At 32.3% G+C, this 23,767-nt stretch overlaps 1 protein-coding gene across 6 annotated transcripts in view; it reads right to left on the reverse strand.

Annotated features, from left to right (window-relative positions):
• The window catches only part of ReepA (Receptor expression enhancing protein A), a 48,971-nt gene that overhangs the window by 20,648 nt on the left and 4,556 nt on the right, over positions 1-23,767 (reverse strand). For all 6 annotated transcript variants that reach the window (XM_076401450.1, XM_076401448.1, XM_076401453.1 and 3 more), the window contains one exon: positions 8,887-8,959. In XM_076401450.1, coding sequence (XP_076257565.1) covers positions 8,887-8,959 — 73 coding nt within the window. The remainder of the gene's footprint in view (positions 1-8,886; positions 8,960-23,767) is intronic.

Below are 23,767 nucleotides of genomic sequence, written 5' to 3' on the forward strand. Positions count from 1 at the left end.
TTAATGACAGAACTTGAATTTTTTGTTTTCCAAAAAGTTCTTCGTGAATCTTTCCAGGCCTTAGACCTGGATCTTCGTAGCTCTTTTTGCGCTCTAGTTGAGGTAACTCCAAAATATATATTATAAACGCATCAACCGCTTCATGGGATGTCAAAAATCGGTTATCCTGAAATTTACTTCTAATGAGCGAGCATATAAAGTCATTGCGTGCCAAATAACGACTATACAAGGGTTGCTACTTATGTTATGAACCTAATAATGAAAAATGTTAATTTATTAACGAAGATGGCTTATTGCTTTCCAAAATATTTTTCATTATGATCCATATAGATTTACATACAATCTTCATAATATATTTTCCACCCGATTGAGATAAAATTTGTCAAATTATTATTGGGGGATCTAACGTGAACGAATTTTTTTCATAGCTATATATTCATGCAATATCTTATTGATTCTTGTCATACTAATGCCCACGGATGACTGAATCTCACGGTAAATCACATGACGGTGTTCCTATATCACAGCATCAGTGTTTCACGCACAGCATCAATGTTTTTTAACACAACTAATTTTAAATAATCTTCACGGTCCCTGAGCGAACTACTGCTACGATTAAATTCGTTACACCAACGTTTCACAGTGATCAAGGATGGTATTGATCCATGCACTACCATCTCGATAATCCACTATGAAACTCGCGAAAATCATTAACTTTATTTTTTCAAATCACAAAATGTTCAAATCACTTTAAAATACATCCTGAAGAAGGTTTAAAAGGTTAAACGGAGATTAGACCACGACTCAACATTTAAATAGTAACCTCATATGTCGGATGCTCCATTAATTAGATATTCTGACATATGACAACTTTTGTCTCCTTCCTATTTACGACCAAATTTTAATCATGCAATATCATGCATAATATATATATACTCGTTATAATGATGCCCAAGGATGCCTCAATCCACAGTACGCGTCACATTACGATCTTGCTCTACAAGATCACTTACAGTATCGATTTGCTGACATAATCGATTTTCAACATTACGGAAAGCACCAAGCATCGGCAACGATATAACTCGTTAAACCTGTTTTTTACAGTACTGTAGAATAGCGCTTTTTATTGTATAAAAAATATGTATGCGATTTTTCATGGAAGAAAGTTCATCGACATACTGTGTCTTGATGAACCACGAGGAAAGTTATGAAAAATAATTGTACGAATTGTTTACGAGTTAATTTCATTTGTTTAATCCAAAATGAACTACTGTAAACATATTCAATGCTCACATTAGAAAATGTTCTCAAGAAGGTTATGTTAATATGAAGTTTCCGTTAAAACGTCAGATAGCGACAAGCTTTTACTTAAAAAGGTAGCACGTCCCATCCTAATACATGGCCTGAAACTAGTTCTAGTGCATTCACTGCTTTCTCAGTTAGTTCTAGCCTTCAAAAGAAAGCCGTTAAAATTTCATGATATTCTACTCATAAGTTTGTGAGTTATTGTGCTACGAGTGACACTACCTTTGTCATTTTCAAAACAATGGTTCAAAAACGTCAAATTTCATGTTTTTATTTTACACTGCTTCTTGATGGAAAAAATTCCTTTCCTTCTTGATGCGAAAACTTCGCTCCATCAGAAACAACAATAAAACATTGTATTGCCGACTTAAAACGTGGCAGTAGAGACACCGCTGATGCAGAACGCAGTGGACGTCCAACTGAGGTGGTAACACCAGAAAACATCAACAAATTCCACATAATCGTTTTTAATGATCAGTGAATGAAAAGTGAAGTTGCATGAGTTAGCTAACATCGTAAAGATATCAAAAGAACGTATTGCTTTTATATTACATGCGCATTTGACTATGAGAAAGCTCTCTTCAAAGTGGATGTCGCATTTGGTCACTGTTGACCAAAAACAAGAACGTGTTGATGATTCTGAGCAGTGTTTGGTCATGTTTAAACGTAACGAACCGGAATTTTTGCGTCAATATGATAATGGATGAAACACGGATCCATAAGATTAGACTTATTGACCCGTAAAGATATTTAGCAAGCAAATCGATTAAATTTAACAGGCATAAAGCATAAAAGTGTCACGACAAGAAAGAAGAATTTTGACAAGGATAGGATTGAAATGTGTTTGTTGAACAATGTAATCGAAGATGATGAGATACTAGACAATGAGTTCCCTTAATATATTGTTTGGCATGAGATAATTGAAAAGATATATTATTGTGTGATTGTATAGATATTATTATATATTTTTGTAAAAATTAATATGTATATAAAAGGTTCTTCACATCGAATTAATTTTATTTTAGGAGATGAAAATTGTACCCAAAAATTTTAACTTGTGCTTCAAGGAGAATTTTAGGTTTATTTGTGAATTCAACATAATTTATTATATTTATATTATATTCCTCAAATAAACGTATAATTTAGAAGAACTGGCAACGTCGCAAATCATGCACATGCCAGGCATTTCAAGAATTAGACTCTTGTATGGATTGTAACAGAAGTCTTCGTACAAATTCAAAAAAAGTTTAACAATGCGAGCGTTCAGACATCAGCTCAAACAATGGAAGGGTCAGCATTTGGTGAATCCTCTGCTGTACAGCCGTGATTTGGAACCCAATGACTTTTTACTTTTGACGGTTTATACATTCAAAATAAAACGCGTTTTGAATTTACCTTAATCGAACTGTACAAAGTGCTACGAAAATTCATCGCAACGTAGAGGAAAGTGCATTCATTTTTACCGAGAATATTTTAAAAAATAATACATTCAGTTTCGGTCATCGATATTTGTTTTTTCGTTATTAGGTCAAACATATAAATCGCAACCCTCAACTAAATATAACGAGCTCTCTCCGAGCTCTATTTCGTAAGCAACTAACTGTTTTTATGGAATGTTTAAACACAAAGAGTAAAAGTACTAAAGATTTTTGACAATACCATCAAGATCTATCCTGATATTCGATAATTTACCCAGTTATATCGATTCTCATTGTTAGACCCCGTGCGTTAAAAATAATTCCCGATAAATAAAGTTAAAACGCAAAAGATCGGTAACACAAGCCAGGCTCAGCTGTTTTATTACTAGACGCAAAAAAAGCACCACCTCTCTAGAAAAAAAAGGCACAGCATAATTTCTAGCTCGTTAACCATAAAAATTACGGTCGATTATAAATAAATGTTAACAGAATAATGGCGTCGAATCGTTTAAAGAACAATTTGCGAGGCATTTTGCATACGCCATAATTTTCTTTTTTTTTTAAGATTTTGACACCGATTTCGTCGCTACCAGTACTGGAAGTTATCTTTTTTTAATTTACGCTCATCAAAGTTCTGATAATTCATCATATATATACATCAATTTAATAATTGATATCTAAATATATCGACTCAACCGGTTTTTTCCTTTAATTCATAATAATATGACTCAATAAATAATAAATACATCTCTAGAACAATAAATATTCTTTAGGGTTCTTCCAACCTCTAACTTTTCGATGACTTTTGTAGAACGACTTGTTTTTTGCTGGGTGTAAACGAGACGACATGAAAATTCGATTGAAACATATTTGCGATTAGTTTAAAGTGAGCATGCGCATAAAAATTAGGTTGAAATTGGCATTTCCAGTCAACTGACACATGATACTGTTTATAATTATAATGTTCTCAACGTCATATTTTCCAGATTTTACTCCCAAAATTGTATTTTTACTGTTTTTCCTTATAAATAATATAAACATGTAATAAGGTTAAATTAAATAGGTTTACTTTGCGTTTATAGTGTATAGACCTTCCAATAAAATAGCCAATGCACGTCATCAAAATTTATAAAATAGCTTTTATAAAACTTCTAATCTGAACAGACATATGAGGAGATTCTATCTAGATGTGTATCTATTCAATTTTAATTCTGCAAGTTGGATTGAATTCTACATTAAATGCATATTTTAGGCATAAATGCCCTGCGAAATAAAAAGTACAGATAAACATGACTCGATGTCCTTTATATAAGCAAGCCTCATCAAAGTAACAGCTCATTGATCATATGCTCGTTTCACAATATTAAAAATGAACAAGCAACACTTAAATTAGGCCCGCTTGAAAATTTTGAGGCCTGGAAAGATAATATTGAAAGAACAACTAAATACTCATTTTTTGAGAGTGGATATTCCAATTTTGGTAAAAATAGTATCAGTTCTAAATGTAAGTGTGATCAATCGGAATTCATAAGAATGGATCAAAGTGTCAGAGTTACTAAAATTAAATAAAAATAAGATGGTAGCCAAATTAGCAGAACTAGCAGCTATGGATAGAACTAGCAACTATATTGAATGAAATACGAGATAATTTAAGCAGAGGCAATTTGGAAATACTAGAATTATCGACTCGATGTAAAGATTTACATAATATTCAGCAAGAAAATCGATTGAATTCCAGGTACAAAGCGGAAAAGAAAGTGGCACTATAAGTATTGAAGCATGGGTAAATGAGTTATATAAGTAAATGTTATATAATATACTCTAAATACTTAAAACTTTGTTAAATTTGAACTTGTGTTTCGAGGTAAATTTTAAGTTAATTCGAGAATACACATTATATTCTTCGAAGATATGAATAATTTACAACAACTATAACTACGGTTTGTTATTGTAATGTTTATATGTTGATTAATAACTACATATTGTTTTATTTTCTCTTTTTTCCTTTCAAAATTATTTTCAAATTAAATATGAAAAAGTTCCGCATATTACATGCTTAAATGCATTACAGAAAAATGCTCCCAGCCTCAGTGGAAATATTAGGTTAATTTGTCAATCCAAGATAATTCTAATTATATTCTTCAAATGTACGTATAACTTACAAGAACTGGCAACGTTGCAAATTCAAATCCTCGGGTGCATGCTATGATTTTCCAGAATTAGACTCTTATTTATACTGTTTCTTTATTAGGTATTATTAAGTAGCAGACTTGTAATCTAATCAAATATAATAACTTACTAATAAATAAATTCAAAAATTATGTTTACTTTAAAGACGTATAAGGTTTGTTAAAAAATTGTAGAAAAGTATCTGTCAGAAATAACTCACTCTATGTAATTGGTAGGATTAACATGCAAATTGCTTTAAAATGATAGCAAAGTTAATATTTTTAAATGGTTATATTAAGTATGGTTTAATAAATTTGTGATAACCAAACACATATAGACAATAAATACTAACTTAGTTTAATATAAGGAAACTATAACAACTTTTGAGGTGTTTTATATCAGAATGAACTGAATAAATATAGTGATAAAATTAAAAATGTGTCTTGTATATAAAAATATATAAGTTAGAAAACTGATGCTTAATCTTTTTTAAATAAATCATATTGCTTAAACAAATTCTCTAATATTTATATATATTATTTGAGAGTAGTTAATTAATATATACATGCTGACCACAAATACTTTAAAAATAATTACAAAGCTATATTGATTTAAAACAAATATAATTTATCCTAAAGGCCTGTTGGTTATCATAAAAATTAAAGAGAAACTAAACCATAAGGACTCTCTATAATTTATACTCTGATTATTAAAAAATGTTACAGAGTAATAACAACAATAACACAAAACGTGTTATCAAATAATGTTTATTTCAATATCACATATTGCAATTATCTTTACATTCTTGTTTCTTAAAATATCAACTACATGTTCTTTTTTGTTCATTTCTAATTTGTTATTAATTTTAAATGTTATAATCCAGAATATTATGCTCATCTAATATGATAAATTATTATTGTATAACATCCTATGCTTTTTCCAACATTAATAAACATAACTTTAGTAATGATGCTATTGTATGATTGATACTGAATATTTCGGAATACCAAAATTATAGTCACCATACAGTTAAAATTAAATTTCAAACAAATTATTTCCAGACGATTTTAACCAAGGAAGTTTAAGAACAATTAGTTTATAGTATACCCACTAGTTATCAATCAAAATATGGAATGAAAGGAAATGTAATACATATAACAAATTTGAATTGGATTTGAGAGATTATTATTTATATTTGCATTTAACTTAATTATTATTACGAGTTACAAATATCCATAGTAACTATTTTTTATTAGATACGTTTACTACAATCTTAGTTTATAACATAACTTATTACCATTTGAACTTTTTATTTTCTTTTGTACTTTTGTACTGTATATGTTTCGCAAATTAAAATTAACTTGGACTAACTTAAGAAATTAAGATTCAGAGATTAGTTATATATGTTCTTTAGTTTTGACATCTAGTAAATAAAAAAAGAGAAATCGTGGTAGGAACAATGCCTTTTAAGTATCTCAGTTGTAAAACAAACATCATTTATTACCAATAAGATCCATCTATCTTTATTTTCAGAAAGTTTAGTAACACACCAAAGATATCGGCCGAGTCAATTTATTACAATTTGACGATAAATATGTTTTAAAAATAGCCATCAGTTCATCATACAGCCAGATATCTCGATTTTTACTTTACTATGAATGCTTAATTAGATTTTTATCTGTCTATAAACATAAACGCCTCAAGGTTGAACAATGGGAATACAATTTTGAAGAAATAACGGTAACCGTACACGTAAGCAATTACCCTGGAAATGTCATCATACATTTCAGGTTTTGTTTGGCCTCCTCAAGAGTCGGTAAGAAAAATAAAATTCCTATTTTCATGTAAGTTTTGAAACAATCTTGAAGAAAATAGAATAACAGAAGTTTATAATAACGAAAAAAAAATGAAAATGTATTTGTTATGTTGAGAGTTTTCCAGGCTTTATTAATATTAATACAACAACTTTATATTAACCATTTTATAGCTTGTTGTTCTTAAAGGATAATAAAACTACTTAAGATAAGGTGAAGTATATGAGGTTGTTCATTGTATTGATTTGTTTGATAAAATGTTTGGCACCATATTAATATTGCATCTCTCATAATAACATTTAATTTCGATCTGTCACTTGATACTTTTTTAAAAGCCATTCAAAAAATATTTTTTAGCAATAGAAAAATTGTATATCTTAGAGTGATTAAATTGTACTTTGTAAAATCAGATTTTAAGGTTATGGAAATGTATACCAAAATGGCCATGGTCGGGGTTCCAAGCCTACGTTAAGTAGTAGTTTTAGTCCAATTAGGGTTGTACAAACTTTAATGACGATTCGCGTGAACGACATCCAACACCCATTCAGAAATGCTCCCTTCTCTGTATAACAATAGAACTAGTTACTATTCAGTAAAAAAGCTAGATAGAGTAATATCTCCAAATCTTCCTTTAAAAATCGTTATAAATATACAAGAAGCAGCAATAAATATTACAAAATATATAGGAGGTAGCATGGTATGCGACGAGCGAAATATCTGGAATAGAAAACCATATATCATCCAAATTTTTGTAGAAACGTAAAAAAAGATAGAAAAAACTCCTACGTATCATCTAATAACTGAAAAATCCTAATTCAAAAAAAAAAATCTAATTTCAGAAGTTTTTGACAAACTGTACATCATATTCATAATAATTTAATTGAAAATATATCTAAACATCAGTTTGGGTTTAAATATAAGCATGCGTGCGAGAAAATGGTAAACCAAATAAATAAAGACCTAAATGCTAAAAGATATAGCTCGGCTTCATTCCAGGATATATATCAGGCTTTTGATAAAGTGTGACACATGGAACCGCATGTTAAAATTTTAAAAATTCTCCCTCATCCAGTGTTGCAGCCACTAAAATCTTATATTACATACAGAAAGTTTACTATAAACCAAGAAGAAGAACACTCTAAAATATAAAAAAAGAAAAAGAAGAACACATTGAAGTACATCCCCTAAATTCAGGAATTCCATAAGGTGGTGTATTGAGTCCAATATTGTATCTCCTAGATACGTAGATAACATGGCAGTCTTAGCATCTCAGAAAGATTCCTTATGAACATCAAAAAACCCTCCAAACGTTGCCAATTTGTAGTGAAACCGCCAATCTGCAAGGAATCTCGTGTTTATTGGGAATTTTAACCTGTCAATGATACACCTATCATCATCTAAAGTTTATCATAAATTACTTCGAAATGCGGAAGACTGTTTGAAGTTGTGTGTGTAGACATGTGTGTAATTGTTCAGAATATACATGAGCATTTTGTTGAAGTATATGGGGGGAGAATGGATATTTATTATTCTACAGATGATATGCAGTAGGGTGAATGCAGTGATCAAATCAAAAGATATAGAGGAACGAAAATATAGAGGATGAAAAGATATATAGGAACCAGTAGAATATTTTAAGAAATATATACACAGATAGTAACAGAAGAAAATAAGGAAAAATATACTCATATCAAAATGACTTGACAAGGAAGCGAAGAACTAAACGTAAAAAGATAAATATGCTCTCCAATGAAAATAAAATGCACAACTTGGATATAAAATTGTTAATTAGGCGCATTAAGCCTCCAGAGGATTCCAGAGGAAAAAACAATTCAATGTAAATATAATAAAATACTAACCTACAAACTATTGTTGCTGTATAATTAGCAGTAGTCCTTCGATAATATATTTATCAGATGTATGTTAAAATAAATTACATTTGATAACATTATTTTTGTTTCATTATTTTATATTACTTCGCACATTAGAGTTTTATTATATGTTAAAGCTAAAGTTGATGCGACAGTACTTCGACGTCATAAATTTTGATAACGTGATTTAACTCTGATTTTGCACGCACTATATATTCAAATGCTACTTTTGGAGCATTAATTACCTTTCACTTATTACCCTAACATATTTAAACAACCTTATTAATTGTGTTATATATTAATACTTACATATTCTTTGACATTCTTCGTTTTCACAGCCTTATAAGAAGCATATGCGGGATATAGGGTACCAAAAAGCAATCTGAAACAAGGATATACGACTGATTGAGACCAAAATCTACAAAAAACCGCCCCCAACAATATCAATCCCCACAATGCGTTCACTTGCCAGCTACGTAACTTTAACATGATTTATAACAATGTATCGATGTTGGTGATTATTTAATTAAAACAGGATATTTTCGCGATAAACCGTTCGGCATAATAAAATTAACATTAAAAAAAAGCATAAATGGGTTTTACAATAATCAAATTTTAATGCCAATAAATTAATATATAAAAATATGAGTCACGGATATTGCGTTATATTTACGCATTGAAGTTTTGTTAATTAATTCACTAAATATTCGAAGGAAATAAGTGGGTCTTCCCATACGTGCGGTTTATGTGTCTCCAAGTCTTCAGAGCTGGCCCAAAATAGATGTCTTTATTTAGTCGGACGCCAGGAAACCAAACTAACCCGATAAGAATAAAAGAATCGGACAACTGCAACCTAAAATAGATCCAGACGGGTTTCTAAGCGAAGCTGGATCACCGAACCCGAAGATAAACTTTTCCCGTCGAAAGACCGACTGTTCGTTTCCTACAAGATTCCTGAAATTTCGCGCCAATGTCTTTTGTTTTCAACAAAGCGTTAGCAATACTAACGCAGGTGTCATCCTTATTATTAAAAAATGAACAACAGTTTCGTGATAAGGAAACGCTCGAACGTTAAAAACATATTTTCGAATTTTATTAAATTATACTACAGACTCGTTTAGATACTTTTTAAAGAAATTTTATGAAAGAATAGTTAGTCACTAAGTTTTGCATATATGTGGTGGGACAGTACGGATGTATTTTTTAAGAGGTGTACTGCTTAGACCATGTGTCATCAACAAAAACAAGTAATAATCAGGAGAATCGTTTTTTATTACGCTTTGCATTAGATATGCTTAGTAAAGTAATTTTAATCGACTAAAATCTATTTACAAATACATTTTTAAAATTACAAATCCTTTATTCTGTTGTACTTGTATCGATACAAAATCAAGACGAGTATAAATATATCAGAATATATTTCACAAATTAAAATTATTAGATTATATTAAAATTAGACTACCTAAACGAATGTTTAGATTAACATTGATACACTACACAAGTCCGTGTAGTTTGGTTCGATTCAATCTTCTACGTTGTTGTTTACCAAGTGCACCGGAAAGTCATTACCTGTTTGTCTAACAGATGTCGCTATGCTTAAGTATTCCATGACTTGACACACATGCCATTTTATTCTACTGACATCAAGCTTCACAGCTATATATATATCGCGAAAGTAACACCGACATAGATTAATAATACCTCTTTGAAAATGTCACGTTTTGTGCCTGTGCATTTGCTGCACGCAATCATTTTCTAATTTCATCAAAAGAAAAGGCTGAAAGTCATTGTTTACTGATAGAAACTTATGATGAGCAAAATTGATGATTTGGTAGACCCAAAAAGTTTGAAGATGCGAAACTGCAAGAGTTATTGAATGATGACCCTACACAAACTTAAAAACAATTAGCAGAGGCATTAAATGTGGCCCAAGAAACGACCCATTACGAGCTATGGGAAAAGTCCAAAAGATGAAAAAATGGGTACCACATCAATTGAATGACAGGCAAATAAAAATTCGAAAAATCGTCTGCGAAATGCTGCTTCAAAGGTATGATCGGAAGTCATTTCTGCACAGAACAGTGACGAGTTATGATAAGTGGATTTTTTTGAAAACGTTATCCACATAAAATAATATTTATCAACTGGCGAAGGCAATGCTTCGACGCAAGACTAGGATTTGTGTTTGGTGTGACCAGATTCACGTAGTGTATCACGTTGAAACCAGGTGAAATAGTTAATAGTGATCGCTACCGACTACCAAATTATCAATTTGAACTATGCATCGATCGAAAAACGACGAGAATGGGCCCAAGACACGGCAAAGTAATATTACAGCACTATAACGCGCTGTGTCATAAAGCAAAAGCGACCAACGAAACGTTGAAAGTACTTGGAATGGACATATTATCGAACCTCCATACTGTTCAGACCTTGTCCCGTCCGACTATCAAATTTCCGCATCAATGGGGCACGTGCTTGCAGAGCAGACCCTCGCCAATTTCGAAGAGGTTAGAAAATGGCTCTATAAATGGTTTTGCACGCGGGACAAACATTTTTTGGGATGGCATCCATCCATAAAGAAGGATAACCTGAAAGATGGCCAAGATTTATGGAATCAAGTGGTATAAAAATACTTCGAATAAATACACTTTTCCATTTTCTTGAAAATTATGTAGTTTTTTTTTCGAAAAAACCGGTAATGACTTTCTGCTACACCTGCTATGTAGGAATTCATGTCATTGCAAAATTAACATAAACAAATCCCGAGTATTATCTATATTTTTCAGTCTCCAATTCATTTCTAGATCTTGTTGAGTGCCACTTGTATTTTTTCTATAGCCCTGGGTAGATATGTTTTTAGTCATAAGGACTTGTATTCTCGGCAAATGTTTAAGTACTGTTTCTTTTGTCGTTGAGATATTAGTGTAGAGCAGTTACAGGAACGATTCCAAGACACTACCCTGCGGAAACCAGTCGAAATAGGTTTAAATGTTGAGAATATCCTTTAATGCGAAACTAAATTTTCCCGGTTTAGTCCCAAATGTCGACGTTCAGGAATAATACAGGGCAGTATTGCTTTTCGTCAAACGTTGGTACACTTGGTCGAATATTGAGTGGTTATTTCGAAATCCAAACTGAAAATCTGGTATTTTATAAGTGCTTTAATACGTTTTAATAATAGTAAGTAATTTGAATATTGTAGGAGCAGCGAAATAGGCCTGCAAGACCGAACTTCTTAAGATAATAATCAAATTAATGAGAACGTTCTCATTGCTACAAAATCACCTCTTTACGACGACAATTTATCTTCAATTCTCAAAAAGTATCAATTTCAATGTATCGCCCGCCGTACCTAATGACTGTTTTCTCTGTTCAAGACTAAATTCTCCACTTTATAAACTGCTCACAACTTGTTTCACTTAACTAAAAGGAATCGATATCATTTTTAAACTGAAGATTTAAAATAAAAATTCCGAAAACGACAATACCACCGGCTCAAAGGTCTTCAGGGTCATGTTTGTTACTTTATATAATAACGTACCGATTTTCTCTCCATCTTGGTTTTTATTTGTACGACGGAGACTTACTTGTATACCTGATAATAAAATTATAAAATATTAACAAAACAAAAACATCTAAACATCTATAATATGCTAATTCGTCATATCCCGGTTTTGGTTTGAACTATTTAAAAGTGTGATGTTGATGTCAAACAGAAAGAACGGTCTGGATGATCAATAAAGTTCGAAGACGATGAATTGCAAGTGGTGTTGAACGAAAACCCAGCTCAAAGAACTTTCAGATAGCTAACTTAGCAGTTGATGAATCAACTGTTTCCAGATGTTTACAAACGATAGGAAATATCTAAAAATAGGGAAAATGACAAAATACTATCTACATCGGCACCGAATGAGACGCAATAAAGGCCATAAAGTATTGTTGTGCCAGGATTGAATCAGCAAGGTGTAGGGTACTACCTAAAACCAAAAGAAACTTCAGATGTCTACCCATGTCAATTAAACAAATTGAACGGCGTATTGTTGAATAAAAGACCAGTAATAGTGACTAACAGAGGCAATATCAACATCTTACATGAAGAGCATCATTTTTAAATACTGCCGAAGTGCGAATTTAGATTGATGACTGGATCGCTTCTGGGCCAACATCGTTCTTTCCATACGGTATTGCCTTGTAGCCAGAAAGATTTTTTTACGTTATTGTCGGCGAGCTAAACTCTTAGCGTGCATGGCAAAACGCTGGAGAAAGATAGATGAAAGTTAATTTTATTACTACGATCATTATTTACTTATGATTTTGTAGTACCAACTTTTCTCAATAAATGCCTTTTTAATGTGAAATGATCAGAACACATACAAATTCTTATTAGTCATTTTATATAAGTGATTTCTATTATGATTCAATGAACTATATTAAAAATTTGAAATTTCAATTTCAAGTTTCTCCATAAAATAATTTGCAAAAGTATTTTTAAGAAAAAGCGATTAATTTTGGCGTTTGAAAAAATAATTCGAAGACATACTATTTATAAAAAATCCTATTTGCAGATTTGAATCTTATCATAAGTAGCAAATTTGTACAGAAAAATAATCCGTAAATTGTCCGAAATATACGACAGATATGGCGAATATTGTAGTTTGATTTATCAAACTGCAAATAAATAAATAATATTATCAAACAAACGTTTTTTGTTTGCTAATACACACAGTATCGCTTTTGTGTTAAATATAGATTTTTTGAACGGGATTAAGAACGATAAGAGAGATTCGAGTTAGAAAGAGACCACCAACTTGTGCTTGTCTTCTTTTGAATTCCTTGAATTAAAAGGAATTAAATTAATTTTCAAGAGAAGAAGATAGGTGGATGTTGGATTGGCAATCATTCTGCAGTTACTTGAAGCATTAAGGCCTATTTAAGTGAAATCGGGCAGAAGCTGTAAGGTAAAAGAAGGTGGGTTGAAAGTGTTCAACGACCCCTAGCCATAAACTATTGCAATTAGGCGGCTTGGTGACGCAGTTGTAAAGGCGACAGGACGGTTCTTTTAGTGTTGCAATAGTCGCGGGGTCGAATCCTGCTGGGGCATGGTCGTAAACGGGCATTTGTGATTGTCATAGGCAAGAGTGTAAAAGTAAAATCCTACAAGCAAAATGATCCCAATCACGTCAGTAACCAGGCTGGGTAAGACCGGATGTCTTCTGGAATGATTTCTAAATTTGGCCACTCGCTAGTTGGTAGGTTTAATGCCGAGGACCGTGGTTCAGAGCCCATGTTAGGCTGTAGGTCCAGTCACTAAAAAATCCAAGATGTTGACGTGACTAAAAACAATATAACATTTAACACTTTTATTCCAATTAGATTTTGAAACAAACATTCAAACTTTGAAAAGCACTCCTAGTCCATGGATTCCCGACATAAGCATCACAGTTAGGGATGTAAGGCCACCAAAGGCGGACTGAGGTCGCCGTAAACTAACAGTTCACTTGAATTAGGACAGAAAGTTAGCAGTTTATGACGAACGGCTACCAAAGGCGGATTATAGTAGTTCAGTTTTTCAAACGTATACTATTGAAATTTGGGTAGAAACAGTGCTATTCAGAAGATTAACAAAGGCAAACTAGCGGACAAGCGGTACAAATAATTTTGCTACTCTAAGCTCTTCAGACACACATTCCTATGGTTGTTTATTTGGGAAGGAGGTGTTATATCATGCGACTGTTAACGAGCCTCATTACGAAAACTGTGTATTGGAAAACGAAGCGTGGCGCTTATGTGACTGAATGATGGTAATGAGTGGGACACCTAGGCAAAGACAGTTTGGTTTATGTTCGAATCATCATCACCGTTCATCAAGTCATCTCTTATATCCTTAAGTAAAATAGTATTTTAGATTTAACATTAAAACAACATTTGACATTAAAAGTTTTATTGTTTTAAAGCATTTCAAATTCTGTAACTTATCTTCGTCGGATTTTAAGATAGGTTCGGATAACAATCAGTAAAATCCATGAAAAACTTCACGTAAAGATTTAAATCGAAACCGACCGCTGTATTTACCAAAAATTCTCGTCATTCGCTGTATTCACCAGATAAAACCCATTATGATTATCACTTATTTCGATTCATGCATGGTCTGACTGAGCAGCGTGAAATTATTTTTTTAACTCTAATTCTATATTGAAAATGTTTCATAGACCAGCCAGTAATTTATTATAACATTTACTTTTTTTCTTAAATTTACTCTTTTGTCAATATTATCGATTTAAAGAAATGACATTCTCGTTCCATCGAAGAGAAACATTGCCTTGTCCCATTATTATATGTTATAATTTTAAAAGAATCTGATGGATTTCTTTACAAGTTTTTTTTGCTGTTAATACCGAAGCTAATAAGAACTATCGAACTATTCTGACTGTTGGGCACAAAACCTTTTTTATAATTTGTATAGATGTTCATGTACAAATATTTTGAGGAATTCATATTGATGTATTTATCTCGCACTCGTCTTGCTTGTGAATTAATCCAAGTATGTATGAAATGTAGTAATAAATTAATTTATAATTAAGATTGTACTAAGCATATCTAATAAAGATGTTATCAAAAAATTTACAACTATTCTTGATAAGATGATTAAGAACGATTTCTCCTTAAGAACTTATTTAATGTATTTATTAAGTAGATTGTTGTCTGGGATGGGGAACATCGATAAGTGTTTCACCATTGTATGATCAACCAATATAACATCCGTTATTTTTTGTGGTTAACCTACTGGTTTATGAGCACTGTACGGTTCCAATACACTTTATACTCGTGTTGTCTAAATCAGAATCTGACGCGTATCAGCGGGCTCTTGGTGGATTAACTTAGCCACCTCAACATGTGTCGGTCTATATTCGGATGATGCGAACATTTGGCTGATCATCTCCTGCAATATTCTTGTAACGACCCTGAGGCACGTCGAATTTTACATCGTGAAATAACGGTCTACAAAATACCCAGAAATATAATACCAGATGTTGAACACGGGCGGGGTGCCAGCAGCGCCAACTAGTACACGATAACGAATATCTGGCAACCCCCAGACGTTTTATCTGGGAGATTATTGAAGGGTACTTTCGTTCATTCAGTGACTGGCCAGCACTCAGTTCAGACGTGCGTGCCACCATCGACTGCGCCGATTCCTTTTATCTATTTGTATTTTCCGCACTTTATATTATCGCTAATAAATAACGGTCATATAATGTAAACACCACAGTTTCATATCGTCCTACCTCCATTCACCGAGTCATATATATACATACCCTAAATGCTATACAATGTCACTATTCTGACACATATGCTTACACTTGCCGTCGTTAACCATCGCTTATTTAGATGTATATTTCAGATTTTCTGGCCGATACTACTTTGTCTTTTCTTGCCCTTGGTCCGTCTTCGGATACATCCTAGTACCAGTAGTTCGACGCTATGCTGTCGACATGGCCCTAAACAATTTCGGCCGGTTGACCTCCATGAATCGATTTTTTCCTCCAGGTCTAATATTTTGTTGTTATATTCTAAATGCAAAAGAGTGAAACTACCTACTTGCCCGACGTAACAGTAATGTTTGGGATTCTTTTAAGAAATACTTTATTAAATTAACTGTTGATGAAGTTGCTTTCCAATATTTATCAATTTCCCATTTCTAGATTTCTATTGCCCTTTTATAATGGCGTTTTTATGTGCTGGTATTGAGTTGTAACTTTACCTAGTAGGATTTGAATATCAGTTTTAGTCCATTATACAGACGTTTTTACTGCAGACCTGTGTTTTAAAACCGGCCTTATTTTTTATGAACTTATACCAATGATCGATTTTTTAAGCATGTGATATTTCTGATCGATTTGTTGAACATGTTTCATATGTAGATACGACATTTTAAAGATACCATGCCTTATTGATAAATACTTCTCTTAATTGGGATTATATTATTATATTTATTATTATGTTTATAATATTTATCTCTACAAGCTTTAAATCAGTTTCTATACTCATAGTGCGTCCAACAATGAGCTGTTCTGTTCTCTTAGTTTACACCCCTCTCACTCGTCCACAATTCCACAAGTGGTCAGTATTTGACCTTCTTCAGTTTGTAAACGAGGTGTTGTCTATCTAGTAGCTGACAAGCCTCAAGTTAAAGGTGCTCAAACTTATGACCATGTGACCCTCGTACTATATTCAAATAACTCGCGCAAGCAACATTAGCTTCACTACAGTTGCTATTGGGAAAAAATTAAAATTAAAAGTAAAATCATAAACGTTGATAAATATTATCCTGTTGGTAGTACGATAAGAGAAGATTTTTCAAAGAAAAGGAAAAAGAATCTGTTCAACCAACAGAATACTTTAGTTAAAGTACACGACCAGTTTAAATCCATAGTCAAAATATTTCACAAGATTTACTTATATTTAATAAAAAAGAAGAAATGTTTTTCAGATGGAGAAATTATTAAATAGAAAGAAGAAAATTGTGATGATAAAAATGCCAAGGCTACAGCAGATACTCTCTTTCTCAGATCGAAGTATTTGTAACAGAGTGCAAATACTTTTCATTGGCGTTATGTGGCTATTTTCGCGTGGGCATTGATGGACATTGCAATATACTCCGATGAATCAATCTGATGATCCAATTCTGTCTGCTGAAAACTACAATCCTAGTAAGAGACATATTTTTGAAAATTAAAGAATGCGTTCAGAAAAAGGGCTTACCATGGATCAAAATGATAGGTATTTACACTGATGGTACACCTGCATTGAATAGAAAATGTAACATGTGCGTAGATTTTTTACAGAATTTGTTCTATCGAACACTATTTATGTATCAATTTGTCATCCACCAGGATGCTTTCAAAGGCCATGAAGTCATGAAGTTGGATGACATTATGGATCCAGCCCTACGTTACATAAATTACATATGCGTAAAAGCTCTTAAAAACTCACTTCAGAGTTTTATTTGAAGAAAAAATCAGTGAATATGTAGAGCTACAACTATACTGCATCGTGGTTTCAAGGGACAATATGTTGAAACATTTCTTCAAATTGAGAAAGCAGGTGTTAGCATTTTCGATGAAAAGGGGCGTTACCTTTGGAGACAAATTTACTAAAAAATAAGAAATAAAGGAATACTATAATAAAATATGGATTTTAACTATTTTTAAAAAAATTGGGTATTTAAAAAAAAGTAGAAAACGATGGCTCGTTTTTTCGAAAAAGTTGACTTTCCAGACAAAGCTTCTGAAAATTTTTACATTGATATGATAGAAGAATGCATAGAAAAGGCTCACGCTCAATTTTAAGTATCAGTCTCAGTCGAACTTCAGATAATCAACCGTCTCAAAAAACGTAATTTCAAGAAAAACGCATTAAACTTTCATTTTTAGATCCCATGTCAAAGCGTGAAACAGCTATAATCCTTTCAATAAAACAGCCAATGCACATCACGTTCGCTTTAGACTCGGGTTTTTGCTTCTCATTTTATCTTAGTGACAGAATCAATCTATAAATTTCGATTTGTGTTGGTCGACTGGTCGACCCTGTTGTCAAATATCTACAAATTTTAAAAAAATTAAAATTAAAAAAAATATTGGTTATAAACTAGTAAACGTTGTAAACCAAGCAAGATGCGTCAATATTGCGAGGTGCTGATGTCCCACATTTTATTGAATAGGCTATATATATATATATATATATATATATATATATATATATATATATATATATATATATATATATATATATATATATATATATATATGTATATATATAGACTATAAAGTAGACTAGAATACGGCCTTAATAAACGATTATAGTACATAATATTGTTTTTCTAACGCAAAAGCCTTAAAAATAACTAAAATAACTGTAAGTGACCGGTCAAAAATTCTGAATTGTTCTTTGGCCCAACTGGTTAATAAGTTGGACAGCCTTAATTTAGGTGTTTATGGAGGTGTAAAACGGATTCGTGTTTTCCGGCAAAGCTTTTGATTTCTTCTATATTCTATTCTTCGACATATTACTTTTATCTTATAACATTAATTCATACTGCTTGACCTATTAAAAATACAGCATTAATATTCTAATTGTTTTAAAAATATTCTCTTAATTAGTTTTGCTAAGACCACATATTTAAATTTAAAACAATAAAAACAATATAATACAAAAATATTTTTATATGTATTGCGGGTTGTATACATCTAAAATAATCGAAATGTATATCGATTACTGAACACATATTCACATTAATTATAATATTAATTACTTAAGCTGTTTTGTACAGATATTAAATATAAAATATTAAAAATTAAAATATGTAAAAGAATGGGATGCCATTTAATTATCGAACTGGATATTAGAATAAACCTCAAAGTTTAAATAGACTAGCGGCATTGCCAATCCGTTTCTACATCAAACCCCGTACGTTATTTATTTACCGATTTCGTGCGATCATTTTCGACATTTAATAAATGGGATGTTATACTCTATTTAACAGCAGGAAGAAATGTGCAATCATTCTATTGTGTCATGATGAAAGTAACTATTAAAACTAATTTGTTTTTATTTTTAACGCTTTTTTTGTTGTTGTTTTGTCTAATTTTTGCCTCGGTACCGGGTCTGAATACGAAATTAATGCAAAAAGGAAACCGAAAAATGGTTCATGCAGTTACGTGTTGAACGCAAAAACAGGATATAACGGTGCAAATATATTCTTTGTAAACATAGAGGATCATCAATTATCAATATTTTAAGGTATCGAAAATTTTTGTTCGGTTTTTGTATGTATTTTGATCACTTTTTCAACATATATTAATTAACATGTTTTCAATCATTTTCTACAACTTTTTCCAATCTTTCTGGCAGCATTCCAGATTAAAAGGAACATGTTGATTACTGTTTGATTCCAATCATCGTTTCATTTTACTTTCAAAACCCTGTGCCAGTCATCGATCGACCGATCGAATCAAGTGGTAATCGATCGATCTTAACAAGTGGTAATCAGAAGACGCTATGTTTGGTAACTACATTACGAACAGTGTATCCTTGTTATGCAAGATGATGACTAGGCGTATATTACTCACTAATGATGATCTTTTTTTGAAGCAATATATTGTTCATTTTGCTCAATTAACGACTGTAGTAAACTGCAGTAACAATTTAATTCGGTTTTAGCAGCTACACCTTTAATATACTAAATATTAGTGATCATCACATTACACGCAGAGCAAGACCTTATGGTCACGAATATTCGGCTTCGGACTCAACGTAGATCCTGGATTATCCCGTGACTTTTGCTTTTGGAGTTGTTATATTATATTATTATCAGTCAGAACACGTCACAAAAAACTCTTCATTAATCCGGCAAGTAATGAAACTGCGATGTTGAAACTATTCGAAACGGCAGTTTGGTTACCGTACGAATCGACTGACACAAGATTTATCTTGATACTCTTTGATCCTTTTTTCCTTCGTATATAAACGGAGAGCTTCCTTCAGGCCTTTCTTTGTCATCGACATAAAAATGACCACTTTTAAATCGATAAAACCAACAACAAACAATTTGACATGACGAAGCAACATCAGCATAAATTTCTAACTATGTTTGATGGACTGCGAGAGCAGACATGAAATTAATGTCAATAATTCAATAATATTAAATGAAAAATTATTATTTTATGTAGAGAAATATTAAAAACATTAAATTCAACAGTTATATTAGTCTTTTAACAGTTGCTTACATTAATTTATCCACGTTTCTGATATTTGTTAGAGCATACAAACTCTAATCTCATTAATGAAATAAAAACAAATTAAATTTTTATGACGTTAAAAATGTATAATAACCTCCCAACGTGTTTGGAATTGTTCTTTGAACTTTTCTAATGGTAATGGTATATTCGACAGATATACCCAAATATCGTCTGATTTTGTTTTTACCGTAACGTAGTAACTGAAACTAGTTTGCTGTTATTCACATTTGCGCCGAATGTATTTATTTTTTATATGAACATGGATTAAAACCGTTACAATATGACTTCGGTCAAGTACAGAGTGAAGGAAATCAAATTCTGCAAATTCCAATGAGAGGAAATTTGTATTCGATACTCCTAATCATCACCAAAGCAAGACACTTAAATTCTTTGATATGCTTAATTTGGTATCCATTCGATGGATAATAGCTAAGTAATAATTCCTTAAAATTTCGAGATTAGTTTTAAATTTAATTAAATTTTGGTAGAAAAATAGTTCTGTAGGATTTAACATCATTTATATCTTATTCGGGCTTGGAAAATGCTAACAATTACCATTTTCGACATCATATACGCAGGTACATATATTTGATTCTAAAGGCTGCGTTAAATCAATAGGTAAACTTTTCCAAACAATTATGTTTGCATTGTAGTATTTAGATCGAATGCCGTTTTTTTCATTGAATTCAAATTTATTTTCATTTCCCCGGTTAGTTCTTTTATTTTTTAAAGAAATTTATCACTATAATTATGACGTGATTCGTCTGTTCTTGGTTGGGAGTGTATAATTTAGCCAGATTTTCACCATAGAGCTATGATTTTTCATTGCATCTATTGTTAACAAAATTCCACAAACCTTATTTTATTTATTGGATTCCTCGTCTAGGTTTTTAAGATTTATTGTTACATATGGTCGTGTCAGTAGGATCCTTAGTTTTATTCTTCATTGAAGTAAAACGTCGACAGGAGGGTGCACATAAAACCTTCGAATTCAAAACATCTAAATCGTAACGTAATCATCCTATCGCGCCTTATATCAAAGATCTTTTTTTTGTCCTGTCGAGAAGATCATGCTGGATTTGGACCGAATCGCTGTTGTTTAGGTATGATTCGTACGCCGGCTTGGTTGGTGCAGTAGTAAAGACGGCAGAACGGTCCTCCTACTGTTGCGATGGTCGCGGGTTCGAATCCTGCTGGGACATTGTCGCAGATGTATGTTTGTGATTTTCCTTAGACAAGAGTGCAAAATTCGACAATAAAAATGATCCCAGTTACGCCAGTAACCAGACTGGGTCAGACCAGATGTTTTCTGGACCGATTTTATAAGAATGCTATATTCGCTGATACATTTAGACATTTTTGAACACTCGATATAATCTCTAAGTAAACCTCAACGTCACTCAGTTTGAGTAATTGCTGGAAAGGAAAGTGACATCTGTGAATAAGTGGCTGAATTCACTAAATCCTAAATTAACTAAAATCCGCCTCTTTCGAATACTCACTTCTGTATGGCTCCATGACTTGGACACTGTTACCGTCGGGACACCTGAAATCTTCAGTCCTTCAAACGTAAATTTTGCATATTTCGCTCGATCATCGTATTAGAAACGAATCTATTAAATTAAGACACGACTATGGCCAATCAATTGTGGAACAAATACCAGGTGTAGCGGAAAGCCATCACCGATTTCTTTAACAGATGGTAGCTAGGCTTAATGTCATACCTCTTTGAACATGTCATGTTTCGTATCTTAAAACATGATTCTGTGGCAGGCATTACTTTTTCATATAATCAAACAAAAAAAGCGGCTGAAAATCGTCGTTTGCTGATAGAAAGTTACGGTAAGTATGCTCCCTTTGAAAACATGTGAGGAGAGCATTTGAAAATTCAATAGATGATTTTCATATGTCAGACAAAGAACATTCTGGTAGACAGAAAAAGTTTGAAGAAACGATTAGCGACGGATTACGGGAGTAATGGGGAAAATCCAAAAGATGGGAAGAAGCATGTCACATCGATTGAATGAAGTGCAAAAGGAAAATCGAATAATCGTCTGTGAAATGCTGCTTCAAAGGTATGATTGGAAGTCACTTCTGCACCGAAAAAGCGGGTGATGAAAAGTGGATTTATTTTGAAAACCCTAAGTGCAAAAAATCATGGTTACCACCTGGTGAAGACAGCAGGTCGACTCTAAACCCAATGGTTTTGGTCGCAAGCTCTATGTTTGGTGGGACCAGAGCGGCATGGTGTATTACGAACTGTTGAAACCTAGTGAAACAGTTAATGTGATCGCTATAGAGGACAAAGGATCAATTTGAAACATGCGTTGATTGAAAAACATCCACAATAGGGCCGAAGAACGGTAAAGTGATTTTGCAACACGACGATGCGAATAATTTCGAACAAGTTAGAAAAAGGCTCGATGAGTGGTTTGGGCAAACAAAAGAAAACCAGTAATATATAAATTACTTGAAAGATGGGAAAGATCGAATCAAATGGCCAATACTTTAGACAAATGCATTTTTCCATTTTCTTAAAAATTAAGTAGTTTTTTTTTAAACGGTAATGACCTTCCGGCACACCTGGTAATTTGGGCAGGTATGTCAAATGGGATATTAACATAAGAAGACCACAGAAGTCTGCGAAATTTTGGTCTTGGCCTGAGATTAGTGGCGAGATTTGGTGAATAATACTGCCGTGGCATCAACAGCAGCGTACTAGTATATCAATGTTAATGATGAAGATTCTCATAATCCTTTTGTTTATTTTATATGTACATTATTACGGTAGCACAGGCTCAAAAGATCAGATCATTTGATCTTGTGTAGTGTAGTGTAATGAGGAGCATTTAATAGGAAAACAGCAGTGTGAATTCATAAACATTATACTCTAGAGACTAAGATAGGGCCGATGGGTTCTCCTAGATATATATCTAGATAATTATAAAGATACGTTGTAGATTAGGCGGCAACGACTAGTAACAATGTAATTGTAACACATTTAAAAAATATATTTGGTGAGACCCGTCAAAATTTCAACATTTTTAAAAAATCAAAACCAAAAAATAAACGAGCATTTTTTAACATTTCCTAATTTTTTAAAAATTCTAAAAATCCAAGTTACAAGTAAATCGATTCAACAGAATTTGAGATACCATGTCAACCGTCTCCAAAAAACGGTTTTCGAGAAAACGACTTTACAGTATCGTTTTTTAGATATGGCGGTTTAGGTGGCACTAAAATCACTAAAACAGCTGTATCACCGAATATAATTTAATTTTCCACTAATATAATTTAACATCCGCTTAAGGGTTAAGCTTTGAAAATATGGAAAAAAAAGATTTTTCAAATTTTGTATACTAGAATACTTTCTTAAAGTGTTATCAAAA

The sequence above is a fragment of the Rhynchophorus ferrugineus genome, unplaced genomic scaffold, assembly GCF_030347505.1.
Source record: "Rhynchophorus ferrugineus isolate W39M unplaced genomic scaffold, kcgeb_rfMv2 rfM4, whole genome shotgun sequence".
In the NCBI taxonomy this organism is placed as follows: domain Eukaryota; kingdom Metazoa; phylum Arthropoda; class Insecta; order Coleoptera; family Curculionidae; genus Rhynchophorus; species Rhynchophorus ferrugineus.